Here is a 21,586-nt window from a genome sequence, read left to right on the forward strand (position 1 = left end):
CGCTGCGCCATTCCAAAGTTAACAAATCATTAATAAACCCAAAATGGATGATCCAACAATACCGCCTGAAAAAATACCACCAACTGTAACATCGCTCCAAGACCTTACGATTATCGAAGCCTGGGACACAGAAGCAAACAAGCCTAAATATGTTACATTTTAATAAAGAAGTGTTCTTTGGTCAATCAAAAAAAGAAGAAAAGGGAATTGAGTTTTGCAGAGTTCACTGCAGCCCTGCAACATGTCAAAGACGAAGAGATCTACCCTGACGTCCCGAAGGATGTCACACTCAAACTGGCACCTGAACAGTTATGAAACTATGAGGGGAACCGATTTTATCCCCAAAGAACCTTTGGCTGAGACACTTACGATGGAAAAAGTATCCCAAACGCCACATCCCAATATTGTTGGCTACCATGGCTGTCGTGTCAGGCGTGGACGTATCACGTCAATAATACTTGAAAATATGGATCAAACACTACAGCAATACTCAAGTACTCCGGAGTTTTAGAAGCTCGATAAGCCCAAATTTCTCGAGGCTCTCCAGTCAGCAGTAGCCTACATCCACTCACTGGATCTGGCTCACAACGATATCAACCCGCACAACATCATGGTCAGGGATGGAATGCCGGTCCGGATTGACTTTGGGTCATGCCAACCTATGGGACAACGGCTTCAGTCACTGGGAACTGAAGGTTGGTACGAGGAACTGTTCTTTACTTCTGAGAAGAAACATGATACATATTCATTGAACAAACTTAGAGAGTGGATTCATAATCCGGAATAAGACGCGCCACAAAGATGAAAGCTTTAGTCAGGCTGGAGGATGGCAGAGAACACAAGACTTTGTATAAATCAGAAGAATAGAGAGTAGCAGCTTACTGTCCTTGCGACTGTCCTAAAGGAGTATTTTCAATGCACAGCTTACTCATCTCTCATTGGCTCCAGTCCCACTGGTGTTGTAGACTGGCCAGTCCACACAGGAGCATACTCTGTTTCGCCTCCATCTTTGCTCAAAAGCTTTTCTCGCTCCTTACTACCTTGTATTCCTAGTTTGAGCCTACGAGCAGCAGTGATATCAACCACCACCATGGCAATAGAGCTCAATCTAAAAATTCGTGTCAGCAATCTCTCAACGTCGCGATGAGCTGGGAGTCTCACAGGCCAGTTCCCCCAGCCGCCAACAAAGTCTTGTAGAGGCCGCACACTAAAATGCCGCGATCATTGCCCCAGCGCCTCTTGGTGCAAGGAATCAAGATAGTTGGCTCGATTGCATTTATGAGGAGTCCGTAACCTGTAGCCCAAAGGGCCGCAAGTACTGCGTTCACAAATGCGCTCGTCTTTGGAACGGGTGAGCGAAGGACAATCCAGATGCCCATGGCAGTAATAGAGACGAGGGTTGCAAGGGCGGAGCCTTGTAGCTATAGTGGTAAACGAGTCAATTTAGCAGCTGCAAAAGGTGTTGGGAAACATGAATGGACGGGCTTCTTACAAAAAAGAACATCCACGGAATTTTGACGTGCTCCTGGTTCAGGTGGGCGATAAAGAAGAACATTATGCCAGCGACAAGACATGATGATATGACTTGAAAGCTCTTGGCGACGAGGAATGGGATCGGCTGATATGGGAATAACCCGGATGATAGGAATTTTGCCATCTCGAGGGCGACTGATGAGGCGATTCTTGGGTCTCGTGAATTCTTGCTGTGGGTTCAAGAAGATGACACATTTATCTTGAAGATGTGATCTTTTCGTATTTTGTAGCTTAGGCAGGAAAAATCACGGCTGTGTCTAAGACAATGTAGTCAATGTCAGGGATTCTGCCTCGGCGCAGTACTTTTCATTTACTTCGCTGAACCTCCGCAAAAAAATGGAGGAGCCCGTGAAAAGACGGAGAGGCATTGACTAAAATCCTACAGAGGTCTAGGAACTTCAGCCTTAAGCGACGTGTGACCATGAATGTGGCTATTTTGGACTGGTTCATTTCCCTGGAGGCGTCGGTCTAGACCGGGCCCTCGTGAGGCTGATGTTCGAATTAAGGAGTTGAGACAAGCTTCCATATAAGCTTACAGCCTAGCGCGGTAGACGGCGCCTTTAGGAGTTCAGCTGGTGACATTTTATCAGCCTGTCATTCGACCTTGAAGTCGAAATTGGATGTTTTCGGCCACAAATAAAATTGAATTAGCCACGACGGGGTCTAGTTATAGTAAATTGTTGGGGTCTTACCTTTTTTTCTCATTTCCCGATTGTTTATCAGTTGAATGATTCAAATAGCCTCGAGCTCCACCTGGAAGTAGAATGGCTTGTGTGAGATTCAATTGCCAAAGTACGCATGTTACTTCAACTTAAAAGTACCTAAAAGAATCGATGTTGAAGGGTTATAATCTACCTTTTGTGCTCCTCACGGGCCTTTCCACCTTGTTCTCCTCTTGCGATGCTGCAGGTCGAAACACAAGTCTTGCCGAAGACCTTACTGGGTTTGGGAATAATCTCACCACTATTAACATTGAATATCAGGTTTGGGCCGGATGCGGGCCTCCAGAAAACCTGACAACAGTTCGCCGTCGCGTTGCGTATGTAGTCGTCAACGGACTGGCTGTTATTGACGGTGACGTTGTGTACGGAACAGAGGGTGACATCCTCGCGGATCGAGTCGCAGATTCTCTCACCAAGCGCTCTCTGTCTAATCGCGCTCCCGGTGGGAGATGGCCCAACGCAATCGTCCCTTACTCGTGGAGCGATGAAGATGTATCGTCATGGTTGTCGGATGCTGACAAGAGCTCAAGAATGAAGCTCTTCGAAGAGGCGGCCAAGGTATGGATGGATCGTTTGCCTTGGCTGCATATCATTCATATAACGACCCCATATGACCCCAGAGCAACCACGCCGGCTGGCCGCATTACCGTGCAGTTTGTTAAGGGCGGAACATCATCGTCACCGTTGGGCCGAGCAGAGCGGCAGGACTGGAGTTACATCTCGCTTGGAGAACCCTATTTAAGCACGTACGTTCATGAGATAGGACACAGTAAGTTCCCGCCCATCCCTGAGGACCCATATCAGCCAGACACTGACCCCATATTAAGCACTCGGCCTTCAACACGAACACAAGCGACCTGATCGAGATCAGTACTTCAATCTTGATTGTTCGGCGCTTATGGATGATGAGAAAGGGGTGGCTCCTGTCTGCACCTCAGAAGACAAGTGCCAAGGATGGGGCTGTCAGTTCACGGCGCTGGTAGACCCGTTGGTCTACAATTTCGAAGGACCGTACGACACAAGCTCTGTCATGCACTACTTTGAGCGCAGCGCCGCAAAGGACTTTTCATCTCAGCCTCTGACCGGCATCAAACCCGGTGTCAGGGTCGGTCGAACGTCTCGGCCGACGCTCATGGACCTGCTGCGTGTATGTAACATGTACCAGCTCCAGTGCGCGGGCCGTGGAATCTGCGGTGACGGTATCCTGTCTCCAGCCAACGGCGAGGAGTGCGATCCTGGTTGTGGAACAAGCGATACTTGCACCGAAGACTGCAAGCTGAAGCCCGTTTGCGGAAACAGGGTCGTCGAGGCTGGTGAGGAATGCGATGATGGACCAGCGGGTAGCGCAACATGCACAACGAGCTGCAAAAAGAAGCCTGTTTGTGGTAACGGCCTCGTGGAAGATGGCGAAGAATGTGATGATGGGGCTTCCGGAAGTACCACGTGTACTAAGGACTGCAAGAAGATCACATGCATCGAGACATGTGACCCAGATCCAAGGTTTAACAAATGCGACATTACCACTAGCTGCATCAAGGTTGAGGGTGGCTCTGCTGCCAGCGCTGGCAAACATTACTGTGCTTGTCAAGGAGGATTCCGTGCACCGTTGGGTCAGCCACAGATGAGGCTACCTTGGTTTAAGCCCATCTCTCAGGAGGGCCGTGTATTTGTAGAACCAGGCCAGGCATGCAACATCCTCTGCAATGCATATACACTGGGGAAGGATGGGTGCAAGGAGGTCGCTGAGCAGGCCGTATGCTACTAGCTCCAAAGTGTAGTTAAACCTATCTTGAATGTACTTGGACTATGATCTTTCTATTACATATCTTAAAATGTTAATGCAGGTATTAATACAGAGTTATTTATATTGTATGGAATTTTTTAGAATTCACGCTTGGAGTAAGAAGCGAAATGTGTCAGCCATTAGGTCTTTTAACTCAAAATGACACTCTCACAAACAAATTTCAGGCAGTTGACCAACAACTGACATGATAGCTCCACAAAGGAGGCGCACCATGCAGACTGGCACCAAATTTGGGATTCAAGCCCGTAACAAAAAGTGTTCAGGACGAACACGTTCAACTTCAACTCTCTGGGCGCTGACAGAGAAGTTTCTCAGAGAGACGCTCGGATCGAAAGCGGTGCCAGAAAATAAGAAGAACAGACGCACATATGCAATATTTCATAGGATAATATACGATACCAGAGTGTTATTCATTGTGCAACTCATCAAGGCTCGTTTGAATTGATGGTATACTGCTGATGGGAAGGTGATGTACCAAGGCTCTTTGATACGTGTAACCAACAGCACATGGTGCCCTCTAGCCATAACCTGATGGATTGCTGTAGCAAATTGAAGCATTTGATGATCGTCCCAAGGGTCGTCTGTCAGTGGCTCAACGCATGCATGAAGTTGATCGACAATGAGAAGGCGCGGCTTGCTCCCTGCTATCACCCCGAGGACATCGTTTTTTTGCCATTTCTTCCACAATGACATCCAGATGCTCTTTCACTTGAGAGCGATAAAAACCCTGTTTCAATCATCTCTGTTTCGAACCACCAGAAAGCGAGAAAGAGTGCGAATGTCGTCTTTCCGGCTCCTGCACTCCCATGAAGAATCACTATCTTTCCATATGGCGGAGCTTCGTTATTTATTTCATTTGTTATCGGTTTAGTTAGTGTCCACTCCATATCCAGAACGGCAAACTCCCGGCCTGCAAGATTGGTTGATGGCTTTTGGAGGGCTTTAGTAGAGATGAAAGACCTGATTGCGTCTATATCAGCTGGAGTGTTCTTTACAGCATGAGAAGAATCATGCATCTCGTTCCACCTAGCAAATGGCTGATCGGCATTTGACATCCGGTACACAACGGGTAAGATAGAATCGCTAAGCTGTACTTTGAGGTTGTATCTTGCCAATCTCTCAGGTGAAGTCTGCAAAGCATCCCTGGCGGCCAATATTGCCTGAAAGAAGTCAGGCGCCGTACGGGAAAAGAAATTCAGGTAGAAAGCTCTGACAAGGCACTTGGCAGCTGTGCCAGTGAGTTTTTGAGACATGCCGACGGCCGTGTTTATACCAGCCTAAGTAAATATGCGGACTAGACAAGCCGCGGCAGGCCCATTGACTTTTACTGATTCACAGGAGTTTAGAAAGACAAATTCGATCTTGCAGGAAGCCTTCCGACAACTGATGCCTGTTTTGCGTGTGCTTTTTCTCCGGTGGGATCGAGAAACAGTAGATACGAACGGTCCCGCAGGATTGCGCCGTGGACATCAAAATGCACTACATCGTACCAAGGACCCTGGCCTCCTCGTCGATGCCAGCCCTCAGTCTTCAATACCAAAAGCTCCTCAAGGGCCTTTCAGGTATCTGGTCTCGAAATTTCAACCTTGGGGTCGAGAGCAATCCCATGGTCAGTGCTTCTGGCTTGTGCCTCCTGGATGGAATCTGCCAAGGCCATTGAGCATATGAGGGGGTCCAAATCATCAATTCCTGACGGCCTAGCTACTACTAACAGGATATTGAAATATCTTTTCAGTTGTGGAGAGGAACTTGCTTCCTCGACTGGTATTTGCAGGTCCGCCTTCGTCTCTGTCTCAACTCTCATGACTATCAGACGCGGTAGGCAATTTGTTGCTGAGTGGCTAAGACGGTCGGAATACGCTAACTCAACGGCTTCCCAATGCATCGCCTGGAACTGGTTGGATCCATGTATCTCTAACCTTACCAACATCCCACTGATCACGTTGGCTTTGATGAAAGTGAAGAGGCCGAGGCGATCGAGAAGCTGTCGCGCGTAGCGCTTAATCGCCTTTGCAATACGATCTGCTCTTGCTTGTTCATATGGATAATCTGTGGCGAATGAAGAATATAACCATTCTGCTTCATGCTTTCCCCAAAGTGTTCCCCTTTGGTCTGGTAGGTGAAATTCTGGTATGTATCGGAATTGATGAAAAGCCACGGCACAACTTCGCCCTAGAAGAGATAGACCAACCCCTATTTTCTTGGATGATTGGAAACTCATGGCAACAGCAAACGAACCATCATGGTTTTGATGTGCCTCTCTAATAATTATGCGATCCATCCTCGTGAAGTGTAAAGACTGAAGGTTGTACTGAGGTTCGAGAGTCACCATACATAACGATTGCGAGGATGATGCTATGGTCATGATCCTCAAAGGCTTGAAACGCTTATTTGTGTTGAAAAATGACCTCGTGATTAGTGGCTGTTTACACTAGCCATAGTTGTTTGCATTTCAAGTCATAAACGTGGATTGGCCAATCAGAGACGGCTGGCACGGCAAGAGCAGCATTGTCCGCAAGTCGAAAAATATGGTTTACGTAGCCCGAGGCGAACTCCTTGGTCAGACTATACCTCCGCACTAACGCGGAGATGTACATTTCCAAGACGTCACCACTTGTCCGTTGTATCCATTTGATATTGCTCTCTCAGGGGTGAAATGTTTCCGCATCATCTCATATATAAGCAAAGCTCACAAGTCTTTGCGTTCTAAACTTCCATCACTTCACCATACATGATTATTCAGGACACCAACTCCAAGAGACCCAATGCCTTGGTTCAAAAAGGATCCCAACAGGCCTGCATTCGTGCTTCTAGAGTCTGCTGTTCCGTTCAAGTCTAAAGCGAGGTTTCTTCTGGGGTCAGTCGTAGTAGACATTCGAAACCCAACCGACGATTTTGAGCCGGATGGTAAAAGCGAAACTGCCTTCCGGGACTACACTCTCAATGCTCTCGACACGGATTACAGTGCCTTTTTGAAAGGTAACGACGCCCACAACCTATCGACAAAGGTTGGACACCTCGCTGGTGTCTCATCAGACAGCTCGAGTGAAATATCGACCAACATCAAGAGCTCTGTTGTACGGACCAAATCGCTGATGCAGCATTACAAAGTCTTCGAGCAATTGATTAGCTCTGAAGCCAAGTCTGACATAATCACCTTGATGGAAAGAAATGACAGAAAAGCCTTTCTAGTTGTTGGTCTCAAATCGGTGCTCGATGCCAGCCATGTTCAGAAGTTTAATACCGAAAAGAGTCTCAACGTCAATATCAAGGTACCAGTTGGAAAGGGGGCTGAGGCTGCGTCTCACGGAACAGTTCATTTCGGAGACACCGTCGATCCAGAAATCAATTATACAAACTCAAGCGGGCAGAAGGTTGAGACTGAAAGTACCATGACAGGAGAGCGCATCTTCGCCGTTAGATACCGATTGATCACATTGCCAAGAAATAAGCCCAACTACGGAGATGTCGTCAGGGTTAAGTTTGGTACAGGCGTGTTTGGCGACAAGAAGGAGACGGAGGTTGTTTTTGACGAGGGTGATGAGGAAGAGGCACAAGGTCGGGATCCTGTTGTAATCTCTAATGATACGGACGAGATATCCCTTTCAGAACGCTATTTTGAACATGGCATCGAATTACTAGAGTTAGAAAATGAATTAGAGGTTGTGTATTAAGTAGAACAGAATTCTAAGAACCCTTTGATAAATAAGCTATGTAGAAATAATGCAAGCCCCATTCAAAGCACATAGTTCAATAATCCGCAGTAACTTTTCAGGACCGGGTCCAGGGAATGGCCGCTCCCCCGATATATGTCATTTATGACCAGCACTTCTGGACTGAGTGCAGATACTATATCCATTGCTTCTATACTTATCTATGATATCTACAAGATTGCTTTAATAAGGATGCGTTTAGAAAGCAATTAGCCTATATGTCTAACTTTGCCGTTGTCTTTGCCTTTTATATAATTCTTCTATAAAAGAAGTAAAGTAAATTAGCCTTATACTGTAGCAATTAGTCAGGCATTGTGGTATAATGTCTAAGTTGTGAGCCAAATTTGTTATTTGCAGTTGAGACTTATGGCTGTGAGCTTATATCAGCATAGAGAACTTAGAAGTAAAGTAAAGTTGCTGTTATTAACTTCCTAATCCTTAGGTGTATTGTTATTATTACGTCGTGGCTAGGTTTTACTTGTATTATTTTAGTAAGGTAATAACTTTATTAAATAGCTATATTCAGCCTTAGTTAATTTAACCAGTCTTTGTTATATACACATATTTATACTTTTAATAATAAAAGTATTAGTGATATAATTATGTATTAAATTAGATACCAGGCCTAAGTAGACATTATTACCCCTAACATAAACACTCTGCTTAGGAGAAAGCTAAAAGATTATCCTTAGTAGTATTTTCTTATTTATTTATATAGTAGTCCACTAGCCGCTTTTCATAGATTATACTTACTATATCTCTTCTAGAGGTTTCTTTAAAGGCTTGGTAGTGAGTCTTTCTACTACTCTTTATTTAAGTAATCTTACTTACCCAACTTAGGCTATTGCGTTTATTTATGCGTGAGGTGCTGCCCTTGTTATCACTCTTTTGCCCTTGTGGCGATTCAGATCCATTCTGCTTTTTTTCTGTACGTACATGCTTTGGATTTAAAACAATTTCTTCTCATGACGAATGCACGGATCAGGATGGGATCAGTCAGGAGGATAAGCAGGAGCCAGCCGTGGAGTTAACTACTAAGTAGTCTGTTATATTATATTGTTTACCAGGCCGACCTTTGTCTACAGGGTAAGTGGCTAAAACGGGCTTAAACCCGAAATGTGTTTTGCATGGGGCTGTACTATGTATCAAACCAATAGAGAGCGGTTCCGTTCCGCCACCTCCATTATTATATACACTGAGGCTGACCGCAAGGCATATTCTGTTATTTAGGCTGATGATTGCTGCCCGACCTCCCAGATACAACCTAGCTGTGAATTGACTTTGTCGCGATCTGACAAGAACTGAACCCTATACCACCCAACCTAAATTTCATTTTCATACTAGGTAATATGGTCAAGATGTCTGATACAAGAAACGTATCTGAGCAACATGAAATCCATGCAACTTCGCAGAGTGAACTTCCAGACTCCAGAAAAAAGGACATATCGCCACCACAATTGCTATCCAGGTCTTCGTCTCTTCAGCCTCCTCCTGGGGGTAATCGACCCCTTCTTCCACCCACAGGTAACATCCTGGGATCACCTTGTTCAAATCCTGATGCAACAAGTCGTCGCCATGTCAGAAAGTTCAGTCGATATATAGAGGCTCGCAATACCGTATCTGTATCGCAGCCTCAACCATTGTCGGTCTCGGCTGAACGCCCGAATAAGCGTCTGCGCCACCGTTCGTCAAGTCCCCAGCCAAGGGCCTTGGGGGACACACCCTTCCAGTACCACAGTTTAAACTCACAGAAACATGAGATCCGTCTTCTTCGGATCTTGTCGGACGTTTCAGCCAAGATCCGTTGCCAAATCTTTCACACTTCGCTGGACATGGTACAGGATTACATCGCGATTTCCTATTCATGGGGTGATCCCCTTGAAACAAGAGTCATTGAGCTGGATGGCCACCAGTTTCCTGTCACAACGAGTCTATGGCATGCCTTGTCCAGAATCAGATCTATATCCACTTCTGTGATTGTATGGGCAGATGCAATATGTATCAACCAGCTCGACGATGAAGAAAGAAGCTATCAAGTTGGTCTTATGACTTCAATATACAAAAAGGCCTCCATGGTCGCCCTTTGGTTGGGACCGGAAGCCAACGACAGCTACGCTGCAACTGAGCTGCTCTGTGAACTGGCAGAGTGTAATAACTCGCGAACGGCGCTAGCCGCCCTGATAAACAATCGCAAACGCAAGCGTGATTGGCAAGCTCTGGTGGACTTGTTCGAGAGGGACTATTGGCGAAGACTCTGGGTGGTGCAGGAGATCTTCAATGCGCGTCAGGTGACCGTCTTCTGCGGAAACTCTGCTCATTCGTGGGACATCTACCTCCAGGCGTCTAAGCTTCTCAGAGCTTGCAAGGTGGACCTTATGAGAGCTTTCCACCTGGAAAAAGGGCGCCAGGCCTTGTCTTTGCGATCTGTCACATACGTGGACTGTTTGGTGGGTTTCGGGCCGAGCACTCTTCAGTCATTACATTCGTTGCATAATGCTGGAAGCGCAGATCTTTTCAGCTGCCTCTTGCTGTGTGCCGACAAACTCTGTCGTGACCCACGAGATAAGCTGTATGCTCTCCTGGGTATACTCCCAGAGAAAGACCAGACCCAATTTCAAGTCAACTACAAGCTGGATCCACGGCACGTATATACGGATATTGTTGACTATCTGATTGCGAAAACTGGCAGCCTCGATGTCATCTGCTGTGCCTCTAATCCTATTCTGACTGATAACATCCACATCCTTCCCTCGTGGGTTCCAGATTGGTCAAACGGCTCTAGCTGGCGAAAGCCTCTTGCCTGGAACTTCAATAGGCATTTCAACGCCTCTAAAGACACCAGATCTTCGACATATCTCTCCAGTCGGAGAAGAAAGCTGTCGATTACGGGCATCGTCCTCGGCACAGCCGACTACGTCGGTATTGGGCTGGAGCATGCCCCCAGTACCAGCGCCTACCTCATGGCCTTCCTGCAATGGTATTGGGTGTTTACAAGCTACAAAAGCCCATTGAGTGACGACGATCACGAATCCTTTTGTAGAACCTTGTCTCTGAACCAATTCAGGTATCCAAGCTCTACATCAGTCGATGTCATTGGGCGAACCTACCAAGTCTTTACCCGATTTCTAGCCCAGCGTTACCAAGCGTGGAAACCAGATGAGATATTGCAGCGATACATCCAGGCGACCCCAGAAATGTCGATTGATGAAATGTCCCAGGCATTGGAAAACTACTTCAAGACAGCGATGAAAGGTCGCAAATTTGTTATCACCACTACGGGTCTCTTCTGTCTTGCCTCTGATAATACAAATGCTAACGATATTATATGCGTTGCTTTAGGATGTTCTATTCCTATTATACTGAGGCAGTTTGGGGAGGAGTTTAAAATAGTTGGTGATTGTTTTGTGGATAGATATATGTATGGACGGGCGCTAGATGAAGAAAGAACTGGGGCAAGAGAAAGGAAGGAGTTTATTCTTATTTAGCTATTTAACTATTACTTATAAGTTTGCTTTTATCAACTAGAAATGTTAAACCTAGAAAGTATATAATTAGCTAATCTTTATCAAGATGCTCTGGCATACTCCCAGCTCTCTTTTATCTAATTGTTTACCTTTGTTACTGTCAGTCTTCTTAAAAATCTAGATACAGCCAGTGAAGGAATAGTCGCTCGGAAATATCTACAGTACTGATAAGCTTACTTGTTTAATGATAAGCTTACCTGTTTACTGATAAGCTTACCTATTGTTTTAAACCCCTGTAGCGTTAGTCTCCATTTTGGTTACGGTCCGATCCTATAATCCCCACCTTGCTTATCTCTAAACTTCTCAATGGCCAGATGACTGGATAATTGCCTGCGCATCAGGTCGATCCTACCGCGATGGAAACTATAATGGCGACGATTGATACGCCATTTGACGCCATCTCTGTTCTCCGTGGCCTTTTAGCAATAGTTCCTCTGTTGAACCTCGTTGAAGTGCGACCTTCCGTTCTAGGGTGCATCGGACATAGACCGTTTAGGAAGCTGTGCCAAGTCTGATCGCAAAGGCCCGGTCCTGGACCCATGGCGCAATATATTCCGTCAATAAGTCAGTTTGCCAAGAAATGGCAACGGCGCCTAGAAGCCGTTTTACCATAGTCTTGTTACGACTATAAATCGTAGCCAAGAGTCCTCGAATCTCCCTTCTTGATATCAACTCCATCATCACTTCTCCAATTACCTCTCTCTTCGTTCACGATGGCTAGCTTGCTTCGTCTCGCTCTCTACCTGGGAGCTTTCCTGCCTGCTGCTCTTGCTGCTCCCACCGCACCAAGCAAGCGTTCAGAGGAGATACCCGGAAAATACATTGTCACCCTCAAGTCCTCTGCTTCTAGTGCAAAGGTCGAGTCTCACCTTCAGTGGGTTGGGGATGTTCATCGCCGCAGCCTTTCTAAGCGTGAGACTGCTGGTATCGAGCGTACCTTCAACATCAAGAACTGGAACGCCTATGCTGGACAGTTCGATGAGGAGACTATCAAGGAAATTGAGGCCAGCCCTGAGGTAAGCTTCAGTGCTCAAACCTAAAGACTCCTGCTTACAAGAAACAAGGTTGCCTTCGTTGAACCTGATAAGATCGTCAAGCTCAACTTCGAGCAGTCCAGCGAACTGTCTGACAGGGCCCTGACTACCCAATCGGGAGCTCCCTGGGGTCTTGGAACGATCTCCCACCGTACCTCCGGCTCTACCAGCTACATCTATGATACTTCTGCTGGCGAGGGCTCCTATGCTTATGTTGTTGACAGCGGTGTTTTGATTTCTCACTCGCAGTTCGGTGGCCGCGCCGTTGCAGGATATAGCATCTTTTCTGGAGCCAACACTGATACTCTTGGACACGGTACTCATGTTGCTGGCACTATCGCCGGCTCTACCTATGGTGTTGCTAAGAAGGTCAGTACACGCGGAATTGTATTGAGCAGACCGTGCTAACGTCAATAGGCCAACATTGTTTCCGTCAAGGTGTTCCAGGGAGCAGAGGGAACCGATTCTGGTGTTCTCGCTGGTTTCAACTGGGCTGTCAACGACATCACCTCCAAGGGCCGCGCCGGCAAGGCCGTCATCAACCTTTCTCTCGGTATGATGCATCTGCCCGTGTCTTCCCGTTCTTCCACTAATGGCTAGTTTAGGTGGTGACGCATCTCAGGCTTGGGTAACTGCTATTGACGCTGCGTACAACTCTGGAGTCCTCTCTGTTGTCGCTGCCGGAAACGGTGATGAGGACGGAAACCCTCTGCCTGTGTCTAGCCAATCCCCTGCCAATGCAGCCAACGCCATCACTGTTGCTGCTCTCACCTCTGCCTGGAGACCTACTTCTTTCACTAACTACGGTACGCTGATCCCTTTGCTTTTTTGAACTCTGGAAGTGACTGACTGACCATTATCAGGCGCTGGTGTCGATATCTTTGCTCCCGGTCAAAGCATTCTGTCAGCATGGATTGGCTCTAACAGCGCCACTAACTCTATCAGTGGTACTTCGATGGCATCTCCCCATGTCGCTGGTCTCGCCCTCTACCTTAAGGTCCTTGAAGGTCTTACTACACCTGCTTCCGTCGCAAGCCGAATTAAGGCCCTTGGAACCTCCGGAAAGATCACTGGTACCCTCTCTGGCAGCCCTAACCTGATTGCCTACAATGGAAACGGCGCTTAGGTCTGGAAAGCATGATATGTTGATACAGTTCTAGGTAGACTTCATCCAAGTTTTGACATTGCTGTATGATAACCATAGAACAAACATAGCTTAAATTATACTTATGTTCTATGAGACAAATTGAAGTCTCCTGCAGCGTTGCCTGGAGCATGGTCTGCAGGAGCAACATGTTAATTACGGGTGCACAGGTACCAGGCGCGAGTCCCGCCGTCTGCACATCTCCGGTCATTCTGAGCTTTGTTCCCACGAGGTAAGGTGCGCGATTCAAGCATCAGCCAACAGGTCTATCAACTTAAAACACAGTTCAGGCAGCATACTAACTGCCACACAATAGCCCAAGACAAAACCAACTAATCAGTCTAACAACCCCCACAAACACCACCGCAACCACTGAAACTGCAATGGGCAAACTCGCCATCCTCCAATCAACCCCTGGCCTTGGCGAAATTGAACCCTGGGTTCTCGATCTCCGAACAAAATCTGGAATTGTCACTCAGCTCGAAATCTATTAGCCAATTATATCAGAGAAAGTCTTCTTCTATTAGTATACTTAGATGATAGTGGAAAACCTTAGAAGGTTGTCCTTAAATTCAATCCTATTACACAGTAGAGAAATTGCCTATTTAAACTGTGGCTTGGATGATAACCCAATAGCTTACAGCAGCAATTATGAAGCAAACCTGAAATCCAGCCTCTTGTTTCCCTTGTCAGTTGTTGTTTTTAGATAATTAATTCTCTCTTCCCTGCTCATGCCTTCCCAGATCTTATCTCTTCTATTATTTTCCCTAACATAGTAGACCTTGATGAAGATGTAGATCAAGATATTATAACTCAAGACACCAAGTAGCGCTTTATTTCCAGTGTAATAGTATGGTGCATCGTCCTTACGGTAGATCTGTGAGGATATAATGCTCGACATTTGAACGCTCATGTTGTAGAGCGAGGAGCCAACAGTACGAGTGCGGACGGATCCGGCATTGCGAGACGTCAAGGCCACAAGAATCGCATGAGGGTAGGGAGCGCCGACAAGAAGTGTAGAAAGAGTCCATTTTGTCCATTTCCAGCCCGGGAAGATGGGAGGCAAAGTGACCAGGGAAACCAGAAGTGGTAAGGACCATAGCTGGCCGATAACACCGAGAAGAACACGCTGATTGATCCTCTCGGATACCCAGGTCCAGAACAGTAGCTGTATAATGAACAAGGTATATGCCGGAATGGTAAGAAGATTGGTATGGAAAGTATCAAAACCAAGAGCCTTGCAGGTCAGTGTAATATATGCTTGGGGAGGCGCGTTAGGAATACCCCAGGAAAGACCGATGAGGTAGATAGGCCACATGTCGTAGTCAGTGAGAGCTTCCCATATCAGGCTGCCCGTTAAGCCCTGGCGGTTGTGCATGGTAGCCTTGCCAGGATCATCCCGAAGAACTCGTGTGATCATGATGATCTCTTCGCGTTCAGTGAACCATCCAGCCTTGGGTCGCAGTAAACCTTTCCAGCCTGTGCGAGCCGTCTGTGTAGGGGATGGCGGTAAGTAGAGGAAGGTTAGTATGCCGATAAGTGCAGTGAAGGATCCCTCAATCAAGAAGAGATACCTCCAGCCTTCATGCAGCCCACTGTGGCCCCTGAGGTGGAGAATACCGTATGCCAAAAAGGCACCAATAATCTGCGTGCCTTGGTACGATGTCCAAAACCAACTTAGGCGTCGGGGGAGCTCCACATTCTTGTAAAAGTACGAAAGATAAAGAATGGTGTCGGGGATGAACCCTGGAAGTATGTAAGTCAGGGGCTCGTGACAGCAAACGGATACAAGCCAGGACAAGGCAGATACCCAGCATTAATGTATAATTACCTCCTTCGAGCATTCCAAGCAACCAGCGGCAAACAAAGAAGCTAGTCCTTCCTTGAAGCGCGGCTTGCGACATTGCCACGACACTCCAGAGTACCATCTGGATAGGGATCCAGACGTCTGGTCCAAGCTTCTTCCCAATGACTTGTGATGGGAGCTCTGCGAATAGGAACGAACAGTAAAATATCGTCATGCCATTGTTGTAGTCATTTGTCGTGAGACCGAGATCATCTGGACAGAGTTAGCGCTCGTAGCATACGAAAATGACTGTCGACCGTGAGCTTACTTAGCATGCCATCCGAAAGAGCTTGAACAATATTGCCACGGTCCAGCTGGAGAGCAAAGAACATGATACAGGCGGGAAGTGCAATGAACCAGTCAAGCTACCATCGGCATTAGTATTGCTGTTCATGAAAACATATTACGTGAGCGACATACCCGTCTTACCAGCTTCTCCTCCTCCTGGGCTTCCCAAGTCGCAGAAGGCTCGAAGCGGTGAGCACCCTCGAAGCCATCTACTATCTTGTAGATATCCACGGCTTCGGGAGCAGCAAAGACATTGTGATGGTTATTCACAAAGTCACTGTGTAGGGAAGCGGTCTCTGAGCCTGTCGAGTAGCCTTCGTCGACTGGTACGTGGCTGAGATCTTTGCCATAGAGATGATACCATCTTTGACGCTTGACAGGCTGTGTCGCGAAGTCTCCAGCGGGATAGGATTCAGCGTGACCGTCTTTACTAGACATTTTCAAAGACCGTTTCATCGAACTCTGGCTGTCTGTGGTCTATGGTAAAAGCTACCGTGGAAAGCTTCATTTTATATATTCTAGTCTCTGCCGCCGTTATCGATTATTCTAGCCGAGCTAGAAAAGGCGAAAGATAAAAGTGCCGTCTTATCCGAGAAGTAGCTATTGCGTGACGCGATAAAGCTAGGTGATAGCATTTTAGGGGAAGTGGCGGCACGGCTGGTTGAGGCTATCTTGAATTTGCGTTTAGGCACAAGGTATAAAGTGCAGTCGGTAGATTGTAGCGCCGAGTAGCCATAGTGCCATAAAGCGCGGGATTTGCGTGATAACTTGCGTGATTAGCACTAGCGTTAAGCAGCTAGCTGCCAGGCTTATACATTAGTGAAAAGAATCATCCAGCTTATCAGATAAACAGAGGATAAACAAAACAAAACGAATAACAAGGGTCATCCCATATCAATTCACTGTAGATTCATTCACGACCTTATCTACCCCAAGTTTATTTATATCCTGTAAGAATTTAGCAGGCTATTGTCTGAAACGCTCCACCCCTGCTGGTTTCTACGTGTCTTAATCTCAGACATCTAACCAACACTTGCTATACTAAATATATTAACAATATTACATAACAACAAGGAAAGAAAATATTAAATAAAAAGGCAAGCCTAACGCTGCTTGGGCAGCGACATTGAAAGTGCACTTAGAGTTGTCCACAAATGCGGATGTGTTACCCGGCTACTTAAGACCTTAGTTGGCCGGGCTAAATGAGTTGGCGAACAGCGTTTCAGGGGCACTCCTTGGACTTGGTTCGTCTATCGTGTCGTCTCATGGGGCACCGCAACTCCGATTGTCGCCCGCATAGTTCCTGTTTCCACTCAGGCGGTAACTCCAAAATCGGATGTCAGACATGGACTTTCTCACCATTCGCCTGGCGCTAAGTTTGGCTTTCGGGTCGGGGCATGTTTTGATCACTGCTTTGAAAGGTTTTATGTTAGGATTTATCTGGAAGAGGAGCGCATTCAAACGCTCTCTAGCTCCAAGCAGGTCTTTCCGATCTGGATGATCTTAAGGAGTTTATCGCAACAACGCTAATATGAGTATTCGGTACCTCGCTATTCTCTGCACAGGCTTAATTAAAAGCGATCCAAGACCCCAGACATGAGTAAGGTGCTCGGTGACTTCTCTGCACTGCTCCATCTAGTAAACAACGGTTTGATGTTGTTGATACCGCCGAGTACTCTTTGACCTCTTCGTCTTTTTTTAAGAACTTCTCGATTACTAATACCCTACTTTCTCGTGTTAGCGACATCTCTTTTAGTATTGCGCCACTAGTATAATGCCAGAGTTGCAATGCCATCTGGTACAACAAGCGTTATGATCCAGATTTTAACTTGATAGAGCCAGAACAGGTGAGTACTCTCTCCTTCGGGGTTATATTGACGCGGAACAAAGTCTAGACGTTGGGCACCAAGAGGGAATAAGTATTCCGATGGTTCCTTGGTCCTTTGGGTCCGGCTGGAGATCGAGTCCAAGGATTCCGGACTTGTGTTCATCCATGATGCTGTATCTCAGTCGTTTGTTCTCGTATGTCGTGGGAGACTGGCTTAAGCAGAATGATCCTTGCTAGCCTGAGACAATTCATGGCGTATGGGCAGGTTCGCTTTATGGGTGCGTCCGGTTAGGGAAGCGACCTCGGACCTCGCACTAAGATAAGGATGGTCAGGATGATCTTGACCATACTCTGTACATTTCCCAACATAATCATCCCCTTTGACACAGAGTACCAACGGCTCGGCTCCACAAAGGTACCTCGTTTTCCTTCTCCACACGGATCTCACCTATAATGGATTTAAGATATATTTACCCCAGGTTTTCCTATTCCTTTTTAGACTGCTTTTGAGGTTACAATTTTATATATATCTAGCCTATACATCTTGCTATAACTAATATCCTCCATTTTGCCTTACTGCCAACATGATATCTCTCCTTTTTCAATTACTGCTAGCATTGTTAGCTCTGGCCATCAGCTACAAAGTGGCGATTCTTCTATACAACAAATTCCATTCTCTTCTTAAAAATGTCCCTGGTCCAATAGTTGCAAGACTCACTGATCTGTGGTATGTAAATCGAATTCGGAAAGGTCACTTCGAGCGTGACAACATCGCGCTTCATCGCAAATACGGCTCCGTCGTTCGTTATGGTCCCAAAGGATACAGCGTTGAACATCCCGAGGCCGCTCAAGTTATCTATGGTATTGGTAAAGCCGACAAGTTTGCCAAGCCCTATTTCTTCAGAGCATTTGCTACACCAAACCCTGACCAGCCATCCGTCTTTGCGCACGAGAATATCAAAGAGCATGCTCAACTACGTCGGCTATATCAGAGTACCCATGCCATGTCAGCCCTTATCTCATATGAGGGTTTTGTCGACGAGTGTTCAGATTTATTTGATCAGCGACTTCGAGAGATGGCTGGCGATTCAACATCTCCAACTATGTCACCACTTATTGACCTGGCCAAGTGGCTTCAATGCTAAGCCTTTGGCGTCATCAGTATGATAACATATTCGAAAAGACTGGGATTCCTTGATCAGGGCGTTGAAATAGCATGGGTCATGGAATCTCTGGAAGGATTTCTCTTTTATGCCAGTGTTCTCGGTGTTTATCCTCGGCTTCATCCCTTGTTATTCCATGTGCGCAACTGCCTTGCTGGGAACACAGGGAGCGGGATCCAATACGTCCTGCAATTCACCGAGAAGCTCATGAAAGAGCATCAAGCAAAGCCCAAGAATCTTGATCTTGACGATAAAAATAAGCAACGCATGGACTTCCTTTCCAAATATGTTGCTCGGCATCGCAAAGGCCCATTGACATATAATGACTGGTATGTTCTTAGTGGATGTGCATCTAACATGACAGCTGGATCCGATACCACTGGCATCAGCCTCTCAGCTATCATGTATTTCCTTATAACGAGCCCAAAGGTGTTGGGCAGACTTCGTCAAGAGGTGGCTAAGCACCAGGAGCGAGCATTGCACCCCCGTCACTTCAGCTTCAAAGAGGTACAAGGAATGGAATATCTACAAGCTGTCATCAAGGAAGGGTTGAGGTTGCATCCCGCAGTCGGTCAGCCATTGGAACGGATCATCCCTAAAGGTGGTGTAACCATTACGGGACAATTCTTCCCGGAGGGAGTAAGCCAAACATATAACCCATTTATATGATCGACTGAGCTTACATTTATGATCAGACAATTGTAGGAGTCAACTGCTGGGTAGAGCACTATAGCTCAGCCTTCTTCGGCCCTGATCCAGATGCATTTCGACCCGAGCGCTGGCTTGACAGTGATAAATTAAGATTAGAAGTAATGAATAGTCATTGGATGGCAGTAAGTAAAACTCAGACTGGTCAATGTAAACGTTGCTGATCCCTCCAGTTTGGCATGGGCGCTAGAACCTGCATTGGGCGACATATCTCAATCTTGGAGATTTCCAAACTTATACCGCGCCTTATTCGCGATTTTGATTTCACGTTTCCTGAAGGGGCAAAGGAGTTCAAGACTAATAACCGGTAGTTTGTAAAGCCGCAGGGATTCAGAGTCCAAGTTCATGCCCGGAATTAAGCTTTGTCTCGGTTGCCCTTCATCCTTGCCGTGATTACCTAAGGTTCCCGGTGGCACTTTGTTCTCTCGACGCGCCAAGGTCAGCAGACGATTCTCTGGAAGGAACAACAATTTGGCCGTACATCCTCAGCGGTGGAAACGTACCAGGTCGTCGATGAGCTCAGGAAGCTCCCGGCGTGGGCGGAGAAGGTTTATTTACCCTCACTTGTTGCGGGGCCGGTCACGATCACCGTTCTCTACTTTGCCAGTCAGCTGCTGGGCGCACTACGCAACTAGGGCAGTTTCACTGCACCTTGCCCATGAGAGCGTCGGGCAAACATGTATCGATTTGTGGTCCTTTCAAGCCGCTCGAGGCGGGACAGAACGAGATCTAACTTTCTGCGTACGTGTTAGCAAGCAGCGAGAATGGGAGCGTAGTATAGAGCCTGCGACGGGCACACAAACTCGGCAATAGCTTCAGTGCCAGTGCCAATTGTATTAGATGGGCCGTATGTAAATATGCATTGAGCCTGTTTCTTTTCACATTGTATACATAGTTATATGGCATTATACTATGCAGGATTTCAATTTCATTTAGCTAGGTACCAGAGATAATTAGAATAAATAAAGGCTATAGTTATTATATTATACCTTAATTTGCTTCTCCTACTAACACTTATATGCCGTAATTATCTTTTTTTAAGTAGCTATCTCAGTATATAGACCTCCTATATTAGGCATTAGAAGTAAGATATTAGCCATTAGTGAAGATAATTTATATGGCGAGATTAGCAGAGCAGGTATATAAGCCAAAGGCTGTCCGGATGTAACCTACGCATCTAACTTATTATTAATAAAGGATTCCTATATCCTTGTCTATAACACCGGCACACAATCCCCTATACTACAATCACCTATAGCTCAAAATATGTTTCCTAAAAGGAGATTACATTAAGTAATTAGTTAAGCGTAATATTTAAAGCCCAAATAGTCGTTCGAGGACTCATGTCATAGGCGCAAAAGATAAGCACATGATCTAGTTAAGTGCAAGAAAAGAGTCAAAGAAAGTCCAGTACATGCAAGAAATCATTTATATTAATAACCGCTAAGAAACAGGAGCAAATGCAAACAAAGGAACTTTCTGGCTACATGATACCCATCATATCGAAGGCAATTTCAACTACCATCCATGCCTGAAAGTGAGCTCCATTACTCTTATCTCCTTCTTCCCAATCACCATCCATTTATCCCCATCCATCATCTGTTGGCCTCTTCCCATTGCATACCGCTTGTAGTAGTCTGTCCCGCTACAATCTTCCAACGCGCATACTCCACCAGCCCAATCAATGGGGGGCATTTTTTCAGCATACATAAACACAGTCAGCTCAAGCAGCTCGGGAAACATATGTTTAACAAGCATTCTAATCGTATCCCCAGCTCCTTGATGATACGTCCAGCTAGCGCTGACAGCCAATCTCTGCAAACCTCTTCCCTTCGGATCACGAAGACTCAAGCCAGATAATAGTTGCGACATTCTGCGGTAGTCCAGATCACAAAGTACAGCAAGGGTATCAACCGCAAGATTAATATACAACACACGATTCAAGTCGTTTATGCTATCGCCGGCATGCTCATATGGCGCAACAGTCGCAAGGGGGAGCTTAACGGGATAATAATCTAATGCGGCGGATCTCGCCTCGGAATTTACTGACAGCGCAACAGGATTTTTACATCGGCTTTGCCATTTTGGCACACCTCCATGTTGGAAGTCATCGGCGTAATGCGACCTGCGGGCGTGAATTTCGACGCAACGGGGAGCGAAAGAGTAGCACCAGATTTTTAGCCGGAGCTCGACAGGTAGGGAAAGACGTGAAAGGACAAGGATGGCACAGAGGCTGGAAGCGCTGGCTCCACTATTAATTGCAATCTGCCGCTGGCCAT

General features: G+C 46.4%; 9 protein-coding genes across 9 annotated transcripts; 6 read left to right on the forward strand and 3 right to left on the reverse strand.

The window, feature by feature from the left end:
- Positions 1-43: 43 nt before the first annotated feature.
- On the forward strand, positions 44-787 carry FOBCDRAFT_246370 (uncharacterized protein; the record flags this gene model as incomplete). The annotated part of the gene is made up of 4 exons (XM_059610765.1): positions 44-151; positions 196-282; positions 362-494; positions 555-787. The coding sequence occupies 4 exons, from the start codon at positions 44-46 to the stop codon at positions 785-787; spliced, it is 561 nt and encodes a 186-aa protein (XP_059466497.1).
- A 7-nt stretch (positions 788-794) lies between these two features.
- On the reverse strand, positions 795-1,793 carry FOBCDRAFT_246371 (uncharacterized protein). Its single transcript, XM_031180311.3, has 3 exons — positions 1,493-1,793; positions 1,162-1,421; positions 795-1,108 (listed from the first exon to the last, which is right to left on the reverse strand). Exons 1-3 carry the CDS (start codon positions 1,655-1,657, stop codon positions 925-927), a joined length of 609 nt encoding a protein of 202 aa, XP_031041079.3. The 5' UTR covers positions 1,658-1,793; the 3' UTR covers positions 795-924.
- Positions 1,794-2,366: 573 nt separating this feature from the next.
- On the forward strand, positions 2,367-4,020 carry FOBCDRAFT_282856 (uncharacterized protein; the record flags this gene model as incomplete). The annotated part of the gene is made up of 2 exons (XM_031180312.2): positions 2,367-3,024; positions 3,083-4,020. 2 exons carry the CDS (start codon positions 2,367-2,369, stop codon positions 4,018-4,020), a joined length of 1,596 nt encoding a protein of 531 aa, XP_031041080.2.
- Positions 4,021-6,824: 2,804 nt separating this feature from the next.
- Positions 6,825-7,733, forward strand: FOBCDRAFT_194032 (uncharacterized protein; the record flags this gene model as incomplete). Its single annotated transcript, XM_054702549.1, has 1 exon — positions 6,825-7,733. One exon carries the CDS (start codon positions 6,825-6,827, stop codon positions 7,731-7,733), a length of 909 nt encoding a protein of 302 aa, XP_054558524.1.
- A 1,397-nt stretch (positions 7,734-9,130) lies between these two features.
- FOBCDRAFT_125044 (heterokaryon incompatibility protein-domain-containing protein) lies at positions 9,131-11,257 on the forward strand (the record flags this gene model as incomplete). The annotated part of the gene is made up of 1 exon (XM_031180313.3): positions 9,131-11,257. The coding sequence occupies one exon, from the start codon at positions 9,131-9,133 to the stop codon at positions 11,255-11,257; it is 2,127 nt and encodes a 708-aa protein (XP_031041081.3).
- A 752-nt stretch (positions 11,258-12,009) lies between these two features.
- FOBCDRAFT_313263 (peptidase S8/S53 domain-containing protein) lies at positions 12,010-13,469 on the forward strand (the record flags this gene model as incomplete). Its single annotated transcript, XM_031180314.3, has 5 exons — positions 12,010-12,312; positions 12,361-12,699; positions 12,748-12,883; positions 12,936-13,136; positions 13,194-13,469. 5 exons carry the CDS (start codon positions 12,010-12,012, stop codon positions 13,454-13,456), a joined length of 1,242 nt encoding a protein of 413 aa, XP_031041082.1. The 3' UTR covers positions 13,457-13,469.
- Positions 13,470-14,123: 654 nt separating this feature from the next.
- On the reverse strand, positions 14,124-16,046 carry FOBCDRAFT_122695 (phthalate transporter; the record flags this gene model as incomplete). Its single annotated transcript, XM_059607759.1, has 4 exons — positions 14,124-15,220; positions 15,306-15,533; positions 15,589-15,634; positions 15,741-16,046. The coding sequence occupies 4 exons, from the start codon at positions 16,044-16,046 to the stop codon at positions 14,124-14,126; spliced, it is 1,677 nt and encodes a 558-aa protein (XP_059463700.1).
- A 1,974-nt stretch (positions 16,047-18,020) lies between these two features.
- On the forward strand, positions 18,021-19,618 carry FOBCDRAFT_266303 (cytochrome P450; the record flags this gene model as incomplete). The annotated part of the gene is made up of 4 exons (XM_059611380.1): positions 18,021-18,565; positions 18,620-19,238; positions 19,295-19,432; positions 19,481-19,618. 4 exons carry the CDS (start codon positions 18,021-18,023, stop codon positions 19,616-19,618), a joined length of 1,440 nt encoding a protein of 479 aa, XP_059463701.1.
- A 1,106-nt stretch (positions 19,619-20,724) lies between these two features.
- Positions 20,725-21,586, reverse strand: FOBCDRAFT_209870 (uncharacterized protein; the record flags this gene model as incomplete). Its single annotated transcript, XM_059609292.1, has 2 exons — positions 20,725-21,494; positions 21,536-21,586. The coding sequence occupies 2 exons, from the start codon at positions 21,584-21,586 to the stop codon at positions 20,826-20,828; spliced, it is 720 nt and encodes a 239-aa protein (XP_059463702.1). The 3' UTR covers positions 20,725-20,825.

This window comes from Fusarium oxysporum, chromosome I (genome assembly GCF_013085055.1).
Source record: "Fusarium oxysporum Fo47 chromosome I, complete sequence".
In the NCBI taxonomy this organism is placed as follows: Eukaryota; Fungi; Ascomycota; class Sordariomycetes; order Hypocreales; family Nectriaceae; genus Fusarium; species Fusarium oxysporum.

Excerpts from the sequence above, each read along its gene's own strand:
- FOBCDRAFT_246371 (XM_031180311.3), bottom strand. The coding sequence starts at position 1,657 with ATGGCAAAATTCCTATCATCCGGGTTATTCCCATATCAGCCGATCCCA. Across the intron at positions 1,422-1,492 it reads TTCCGTGGATGTTCTTTTTT|CTACAAGGCTCCGCCCTTGC; the intron begins GTAAGAAGCCCG and ends TTACCACTATAG. Across the intron at positions 1,109-1,161 it reads GCGGCTGGGGGAACTGGCCT|ATTGAGCTCTATTGCCATGG; the intron begins GTGAGACTCCCA and ends ACGAATTTTTAG.